At 42.3% G+C, this 9,494-nt stretch overlaps 1 protein-coding gene across 1 annotated transcript in view; it reads left to right on the top strand.

The window, feature by feature from the left end:
* The window catches only part of TMEM45A (transmembrane protein 45A), a 10,271-nt gene extending 2,198 nt beyond the window's left edge, over nucleotides 1-8,073 (top strand). The window contains exons 2-6 of the mRNA XM_015410685.1: nucleotides 1,091-1,303; nucleotides 2,404-2,588; nucleotides 5,444-5,565; nucleotides 6,112-6,135; nucleotides 7,840-8,073. Coding sequence (XP_015266171.1) covers nucleotides 1,091-1,303; nucleotides 2,404-2,588; nucleotides 5,444-5,565; nucleotides 6,112-6,135; nucleotides 7,840-7,933 — 638 coding nt within the window. The 3' untranslated portion in view covers nucleotides 7,934-8,073. The remainder of the gene's footprint in view (nucleotides 1-1,090; nucleotides 1,304-2,403; nucleotides 2,589-5,443; nucleotides 5,566-6,111; nucleotides 6,136-7,839) is intronic.
* Nucleotides 8,074-9,494: the final 1,421 nt, after the last annotated feature.

The following is a 9,494-nucleotide window of genomic DNA, read 5'->3' as shown; positions in this document are numbered from 1 at the left end:
GGTGGGTTTAACACCCCCCCAAATATTAGAAGCAGTGTCTGTAACTTGAAGAAATGAATGCCCTCTGTAGCTGTTGCTAGGTAACTAAACATTTTTTTCAGTTGAAGCCTTGATTTCTGTCAGTAAAAGGCAGGGGAAGGGGCCAGGGCTCTTGCCTATCTTGGGGGGAAGACTCTTTGGGGCCAGGCCTGGCAGCAACTACTAGGCAACTTGCTACTATACAACCTGCATGACTCACCCTGGATTTGCCCCTGTTCAACAGCAGCCACGCTCCCAAAAGCCAGGATGGTGTATGGATTAGACTTTCAGACTAGGATCTGGGATGCCCAGGTTCAAATCTCTACCCTAAACAAGGAGAAAAAAAGGGCGACCATAGTCACTAAGAAATTTTAAAAAATAAGACCAAGACAGATGGTACATAATCAAGTAAAATATACTTTATTACTCAAAATATATTTTTACTTTATTTTGCACCATTGGCCTTGGCCTTATTTTTTATCTCTCAAATCCCCACTCTGCAATTGAATCTTCACCAGTCATATGCTCTCAGCCTAACCTACCTCATGGGGTTGTTGTGAAGATAAAACAGAAGAGAATCATATAAACTGCTTTGGGTCCACAGTGTGGAAAAAGATAGGGTATAAATTAAGTAAATAAATAATAAATATAGCTGAAGCTCGGGGACAGATGAAAGATGGGTTGGTTGGTGGGAAGGAAGCAAGAAAAGGTGAGTATGTGGGGGAAAGGAAGAAGGAAATATGAAATTGTGTGGGGAGGGGGATACAAGGGAAACTGAGGCTTAGGCTGACAGTGTATGATTGGTTCAAGGACACCCAGTGACCTCCCATGGCAGAGTATGGATTTGAACCTTGGTATCTAAGAGCCTAACCCAACACTCTAGCTGCTACACCACACTGGCTTCAATGCTTAGGATGCCCCTGTTGGACTCCTTTTGCAGGAGAGTGTCTAAATTTTCTAAAATTTTGGGGCACCTGTGTAGATACCACTGCTATGATGCTAAACTTAATTTGGTTAGTCCCTTAGGTAAGAATCGAGGCCACCAATGCACCCCTCATTGTTTTACACACAGGTATGATAGCTGAGCAGTTCGTTCCCGACGGACCTCACCTGAAGCTATATAATTATGAAAAGAAACAATGGGATCACCTCATGAACTGGCAGCACATGACAATGTATCTCTTCTATGGCATCTCAGGGCTGGTGGACATTGTGGCTCACAGCACTAATGTGTTACCAGTAGCTATGGACAGAATGGTGCTTTCACTAGCAGTTTTTGTGGAAGGTGAGTTTAGCATACTGCTTGTGATGACATTCTTTTCTGAACCCAAATGAAATTGGGTATACGAAGATTATTCATTAGAGTAACGATGTTATGGCCCTGACCTGGATAGACCAGGTTCCCCCGACCTTGGAAACTAAGTAGGGTCAGCTCCGGTTAGAATTTGGATGGGAGACCTCCAAGGAAATCCAGGGTTGTGATGCAGATGTTGGCAACAGCAAACCACCTCTGAGCATCTCTCCCCTGGAAAACCCTGCAGGCTGCCATAAGTTGGCTGCAACTCAATGGCACTTTCTACCTCCACCACCAAATTTACATTATATATGAGAAAAGATATGCATCAAATGGCAGAATAGTCTGTCTGTTCTTTTCAGCAATTTTATAACTTCTATACTTTTATTGAACTATATTTTAAATAACCTAAACAAAAACCTGGTAGTTGATCACTTGCTCATTAATAGGAATAGGTTAGGACTGCAGATGTTGCCAAGTAGAGGAATGCTTGTCCTTTACAGCTTTCATTTTCTGAGGTTCACTGTACTTCTCTCTGTCCATGTCTTAATTTAGGCTTTGTTTTTTAACTTGAGATACATAATCAAGATACCAAGCAATGGTTCCATGTCTTTTATTATCACACTTTCTTCACACAAGCAGTTTAGCTTTTCTCCCTGTAGATGCTTTTACCATAGCCATTACACAGCTAACACATGTACCTGAATTTGTTAGTATGAGAATACTTAACACTCCGGTGGGTAGCCGTGTTGGTCTGAAGCAACAGAACAAAGTTTGAGTTCAGTGGCACCTTTAGGACCAACATATACGTAGTGAGGGTCCCTCTCTTTACTTATATGTAAGGCTTGAGGAAAACTGTTTCAACGTATCTGATGACGTGTGAATGCACACGAAAGCTTATACCCAGAATAAAACTTTGTTGGTCTTCAAGGTGCAGCTGGACTCAAACTTTGTTCTAATACTTAACACAGTTATCTCTACTGTGCACATAAAGGCAAGTGGGAGATGGATTCTCCTCTCCCTTAGAGTTTCTACAGAACTGAACACTTCTTGGCATAACAAAAATAATGTAACTCTCATTCAATTACCAGGTTTTCTGCTTCATTATCATATTCATGAGCGAGCCATGCTGGATCTCCATGTTCATCAGTTACTTTTAGTAGCTATCTTTGGAGCAGCAATTTGCATATTCCTGGAAACCTTTTTCCGCGGCATTATAGTCCTTGAGATGTTGCGAACGAGCCTCTGCATATTGCAAGGGAGCTGGTTTTGGCAGGTGAGTCATTGGTCACTCCACTAACCAAAGTCTGAAGCCGTCCTCCACTCTAAGGAGTCTTCCTCCAACTGGAGTACCACTTAAGTTGGAGGAAGGCTTCTCTAGCCTAGGGTAGCCCATTATGTCCTGCTTTGTTATGATTTTATCCCAGGAGAACACGGAGTAAATTATTTGGGGTGGGGGGGAGCAAATAGGAAACACCATTCCGGGGGAAACAGGCTCAAATACCAGACTTTCAAATATTAGGAAAACAGATTGGCTCTAATATGGACACATTTGGAGTCAGTAATACCCCATTCCCTCCAACATGACACTAGAAGATAGCTATAGCTAGCTCTATCATCTGATTGGATTGTAACATGCTGTAGATTTATCTGCCCTGGAAGTAACCTGAACATTTCAGTTGGTGCACAGGAGATTGTTTGTAACTCCCATTGTCTTCCCTGAGCTCAGGAGGCAAAGTTTGAAACAATCTCACTGGCTGTTTTTGTGTTTGTGGGCTCTATTTAAGGTGCTGGATGCTACCCATAAAACCCTTCATGAGCTGGGTCTGTATATCTGAACAACTACCTTTTAGAAGTATCTACTCATTATCAACCTACTTAATTATTTTCTGGATAGAGATGACATTACATTTCATTCAGTCTGTTAAATTTTCAATTTCTGGAATGAGGCCTTTGATGTACCATTATTGAACATATAAGTTCTGAGTCAGGGACCAAGAGATACCGGGAAAAGAAACACTAGATTCTTGTTTATAAAGCTTTTGTGCTTAGTTTTAACAACATACCTTCTGCTACTTCATTCTCTTCCTGTGGGGAGGGGTCTGTAGACATAGCCTTGGATCCAGTGATGTACAAGTGGAAATGAAAATGGACTTAGTGCAGTTCACTTTGCACAAAATCTTGCGCAGCACCTAGCATATTTGGATTTTATAGCACTCAAAATTACTTGCACAACATCTTGCACAAGTAGAAGAATTATTTGGGATATGCTGTGTTCAACTTAGCGCAAGGGCCTAGTGTAGGATTGCCAGGTCTCATTGTTCCTCTGGGGATTGCCAGGTTCCTCATTGTTCCTCTGCCCCCCTTTGGGGGGCATTCCGGGAAGGACATTGTATGTGTCCCCAATGTGATGATGTCACCCAGAAGTGACGTCATTGCGCCAGGGGACGCTCTGGTATTTGGGTGAAACTCTATGGTTTTTTTGCCCTCAAAACCATAGACTTTGACCAAATACCAGAGCATCCCCACGCAACATCCCAGTTTAGGGGAGGGTTTCCCCCCACCTGCCAGCAGGTCTGCAGCAGAGGGAAGCCCCCGAAACCAGGGGATTCCCCTCCAAAACCTGAGGGCTGGCAACCCTAGCCTAGTGTGAGGTTTTCACACTTCGATTGGCAAATCTTTAATACATAGCAAATAGTAATTTTTTTCATTAAAACTAGAAACGTTTTGGACAAACGGCCTTCCTTAGAGGCGCAGATAATTAAAAATACACACTATAAAGTACAATTAATCACAATATAAGATACATCATTTCTTCTGACCTGAGCCTAAAAACACTCACAAGATGTAAGGACAATAGATCAATTCGATGTCCCTTTTCATTTTTGGAATACAGCAGCGATGGGCCCCCCCTGCCAGCCAGTTGGCCAGCAGCAGGCAAGAGCTCATGAAAGTGGGGGTTTCCCCACCCCCACTGGGGGACTGGGAACCCTAATTACAATAGCACAGTATCCTGTGGTGTCTTCATTGTGCATGCTGGAGAATGTTTTGGGCATCAATTAAATATGTATGAAATATGACTTGGTAAGGAAGGCACCAGATTAAGTTCAAAGGTGGGAAACTGATTTTGTTCTGATCAATGAAATATGTTTTGAAAAGGAAAACTATTCCTTCATCTGTGACGGTAAGAAATATGTTCAGTGCCATGGAAGAATTCAGTGTTGCATTCCCTTTTTCAGGAGATTCCTTTGTCAGTTAAGACTTTTATTTTCTTTTGATGTTTCTTGGAAATTTCTGCTAAGAAGCTTTCAAGCAAACTAAAAATGTCCACATTAATTTCCCTTGGCTCTTTCATTCCCCCCCCCAGCTTAGTGTTAATAAATAAAAAAGTACTGTTGGAAACAAGGCAATTAGTAATCAGTCCTAAATTGAAATTTAGATTTAAAATCATGTTTGTCCTTTGGGACAAGGTTTCTGCTGCTGAGATATACTCGTAATCCAACCAGAGTTGAATCCGACACACACAAGGAATTGCTGAGCGGAGTGTGCAGGAGAAGTGCGTAGTCAACAACAAGCAGGAGCATGGCTGGATGACAGCTTCCTGTAATCCCAGTTGGGCAGTATAGCATAGGACCAGGGGCACAGGATTCATCCCAGGAAAAGGCAGTTACTTGTTTTGTTTCCCCCACAATCTGTGCATAGCTGTTCTCTTCTAACTCGGGGCTGGTGAGGCAGTGTGAGCTGAAGCACATGGATCCATGTGTACTGTAAGGGTTGGGTGCTCTTAAACACTACAATACACATTTGGATACGCTATTGTTTTAAATGTCTATTGTGTTTTTGAGTACTTTGGTAGTGCTTATTTTGTTTATCCTCACTTCAATAACCCTGTGAGAAGGGACCATTAATATGACCATTTTATAGACTGGGAACAGATACTAAAGGATAATGATTCGTCCAAGACCACACATAGCAGAGCTGAACCTGAGAGCTAAACACCAGCACTTTCTTCATTGCACCACAGTGACCTCCATGTGCTGTGACTCTGCAAAGCACAATATTACAAACCACAGGTACAAAATATAACTTTTCTAAATAGATCAATGCCTTATCCTTTTTTTGATTTTACAGATTGGATTTGTACTTTATCCTCCGAGTGGGAGTCCAGAGTGGAACCAAATGGATCACAATAACATGATGTTCCTTACGATGTGTTATTGTTGGCATTATGCATTTGCAATTCTTATAATGGGCCCCCCCCCCCAATTATGGAGAGCTCCAAAATCACAGAGGGGATGTGAAAGAACTCTACCAAAGATAGCATTATGTGTTTATGTACATGCTTTCATTAAAACCTTTCATTGAACCTGTGGATTTTCAAGTAGCTAACCGGGCTTAGTCTGTGATCTGTAAGGAAAAACAAAGCTTTAACATTTCCACACATATATTTATTTACAAGTTAACAATGCTCTTCTCATTCTTCCAGGAGAGGTAGTAACCTCTTATATTTTCCCTAAGGCCCTGCTGGGTACCTTGCCTGTTCTCAGAGCCAACATTCACCAGAACTAAGCTCTGGGACCTGTTTGGAACATCAGGACAGAACCATAGAACAGAAACATTATGACAAAGCCCCTGAGAAGGTGCAGCATTCTTTCTTATCCCTGAATAATTACAACCATCCCATACACACCTCAGATCAGGCATATGGGCTGCTGTGACAAAAAGAGCCATCCTGTTAGGCAGCAGATCACAGAATCTTCTTTGTCAGTACAGGCAGAACGAATGGATTGTCTTCCTGATCTACACACTAGTCTCGTTAATTGGTATAGTATATCACTGCATCATAGGAACAAGGTCTCTGCTCTTCTTTCAAATAAAATTAGCAGGTGATTGGATTGAACACAACTGTGGTACTACTACAGTGAAGAACATCGCCTTCTCGCATTCACTTGCAGAGAACTATTTCCCCATCCCTTATCAAATTTTGTTGACTGACTATATGCTCATGGGGATGCATGTAGAGGGAGGGTCTGTATATTACAAAGCCCCTCCTTAAATAACTTCTTAGGATCCCTGGCATTGAAGGCTGGTCCACCCATCACCAGGGCTAGAGGGAGAGGTAGGTCCTCAGTGAAAGGGTGCCCCACAGTGCAGCATTTTGTTTCTCCCCATAAGAGTTAATGGCAATAATAACCAAGTTGTTCACTTGGGTCACCAAATATATGGAAGACAGTGATGGGGGAAGTGACAACAGGGATGACTTGTGTCTGTTGTCAATGCCCAGGCCTGTGCAGTTGCAGCTTTGGATGGTTTCCACACACAAAAGGCCTTTTGTGGTTACCCCATTGCTGGTGGGGCTGTAGGTAAAGCACAACAGCAATTGGGGCTTCCACATGGCAGGTTTCCCTGCAGTTTCCCTACCATACTCCATCTGCAGTGGTGACCCCCCCCCCAGGGCCATAGTGTTGCCACATCTGGGTTGGAAAATACCTGGAGACTTTGGGAGTGGATCCAGGAGATGGCAGGGTTTGGGGAGGGGAGGGACCTCAGCATGGTACAAAGCCATAGAGTCCACCCTTCAAAGCAGCCATTTTCTCCAGGGGAGCTGATCTCTGTCAGCTGGAGATCAGTTGTGAAAGCGGGATATCTCCAGGCCCCACCTGGAGGCTGGCAACCCTACTGGGCCACCAGGGCTTTCATTTTTTTAAAAAGAGGCACTAGGATATTGTCATATCAATATATCACTGTAACAATAGGTATAACATGCTCTGTGAATTCCCAGCTTTCATTTTTTTTAAAAAAGGTAGTCTCTAGGCTTTTCTACTATGAAGCCCCTTCTTTTTCCTTATGTCTCTGTAAGAAAAGGAGATAAGAGAGGGTTTTTTTCAAAAATGAAGGCTCAGAATTCACGGAACATGTTACACCTATTGCTACAATGGTATATTGACATAAGGATATTTAGTGCTTTTTTTAACCCTCCTTTGCTGGCTGGGAGTGGAGATGGCTGGTGGTAGGGGAAAGTGTGAAGAAATACGGCTGCCCAGAAAAATGGCTGCCACATAGGTAGGTAGATCTGAATTTCCCCACCCACACAGCGGCCATCTGGGCTTTATTGCTATCTTTCCCAAAACTTCAGAGCAAAGCAGGTTTAAGAATGATCACAAAAAACTAGGGAAAACCTGGGAGATGCACAAATATGCCACGATGCCATGGAGGAGCAAGAATAATCCTGCTTCCCAACAGCATTGAACCTGGCACAGGTAACCTGTGTGGACATAGCCTTGGAACCAGTTGGGACAGCAAAATATCTTGTTGGCCCTGGGGGTGAGGCCTAATTGTGTTTTCTGCCCCAGTGGCCCAGCCATAGAGAACCAAGTGTGCTGTTAGTAGTTAGTCCTATACACACTGAGGACCAAATCCTGTACACATCCCTGCTCAAAATGCTCAGCCCTGTACTTGACCATTACTTGATTCAGAACATGTGTGCAGATATTTCATGATTACCCCCCTTTGTTTTCCCTCTCCAGGGTAATTCGTTCAAAAATGAAACAGGCCCCAACGATGGAAATTGGATTACTGAAAATGACTGAGCGCGACCAGGAGTCGGAAGATGAGATCTAGTAGCATACTTATTTTCTTATAGCTGTATTCTCTCCACCATTAAGCTGTGCTGGAACTCTACACCACCCCATTTTGGCTCACATCATCTGTGCGTATATCCTCTGTCGTGTACTGTAATTTCACCTGATTTTATTTTTATATTAGTGCTTTATTTGTGCCATACTTTAAATGGAAAGAAAACATTCTACTACTGAATTGGCCGGGGTTGACATTGCCAAGTGAAAATTAGCTCAGGTCATGTGACAGAGGTTGGGGTAAACTGGGAAATTGACACATAGTGTTGAACAGAAACGGCTACTGTTGCTGAAGACAAACAGTATACCTCTTAAAATCACACGGACTATTGATAAACTACATATCTGTTTTGAAGTATGCTGAAAACTATTTCCTTGTACAGCTCTCAAACTGTATATGTTGCAAATGTAACCCTTGCAGCTGTATTACCTTATCCTGTATTATTTATTACAGTATGTGCTCTTTGCACGAAGGATAGAAGAAAAGGCTAGTGCAGAGTCACTGAGCATCAGTACTAATACATTAGAGTTCCAATTTGCTGGATAACTTAGGTGCCATGTGGGTCTTGCTGTCTGTCTGCAGCAGATTCATTTACGTGTATGTAAAAATTACATTTATGTAAAAAAAGAGAGGCTGTTGCATATTTAATTTAGATGTCTGTAGAATCTTCTACTCAGAAGCCATTCTATGTGTAGTGGGCAGAATATGGGATTTAGATCAGAGACGCTGAATTAAAATTCCGACTTGCCCAAGGCTTGGGAAAAGGCTCTGTGGCATAGCCCCTCCTTTGCATGCAGAAGGTCCCTGGCATCTCTAGTTAAAAGGATCAGGTAGGAAGAAAGACCTCCACCTGAGATGCTGGAGAGCAAGTGCCAGTCAGAATAGACAGTCCTGGCCTTGACAAACCAAAGGGTCTTAACTTAGTATAAGGCAGCTTTGTGTGTTCATGTGAAGCATCATCTGGAAGTGGCCTTATTTGTGTAATAAAATGAATGGTTGTGAAACAACACTCAGAATCCTTGGTGCTGTGTGCTTTTAATTCTTATTACAGACAGGATATTCTTAGGTAGGGCTGACACAGGATATAAGCACTAGCAAGATTCGTAATAAATATTCTTCACAGGTGGTATTTGGTAAAACTTGTCTACCGCTAAACATAACTGGATATCAGTAGTTCATAATAACTGCCGTCTGATAATCATTTTCCAGTAAATAAATTCTTGTTACACTAAGTACTGTTATCTGAGATGTTTTGAAAAATGCCGAACCCTCTGCTTTTAGGTCAATTACAGTGCAGTCCAAAAACACTTTCCAGGGAGTACGCCCTATTGAGTAGGATTCTGAGTAGACCTGTTTAGGAGCGCACTGCCAATCCACTGAAGATGCTACTGGTTGGTGAAGCATCTTTAAAATTATGAATTGTGGTTTACTTTTAAAGGTAACACATAGCTTTATGATATGCTGAAATAAAGTTGCTTTGGTTCACTTTGAAAGAAATGAATTATTTGGGTTGAGTTAGTTTTAAGTGGCAGATCTTAATCCATTA

The sequence above is a fragment of the Gekko japonicus genome, unplaced genomic scaffold (assembly GCF_001447785.1).
Source record: "Gekko japonicus isolate JY-2015 unplaced genomic scaffold, Gekko_japonicus_V1.1 scaffold241, whole genome shotgun sequence".
In the NCBI taxonomy this organism is placed as follows: domain Eukaryota; kingdom Metazoa; phylum Chordata; class Lepidosauria; order Squamata; family Gekkonidae; genus Gekko; species Gekko japonicus.
This window is presented reverse-complemented; position numbering and strand designations above follow the sequence as displayed.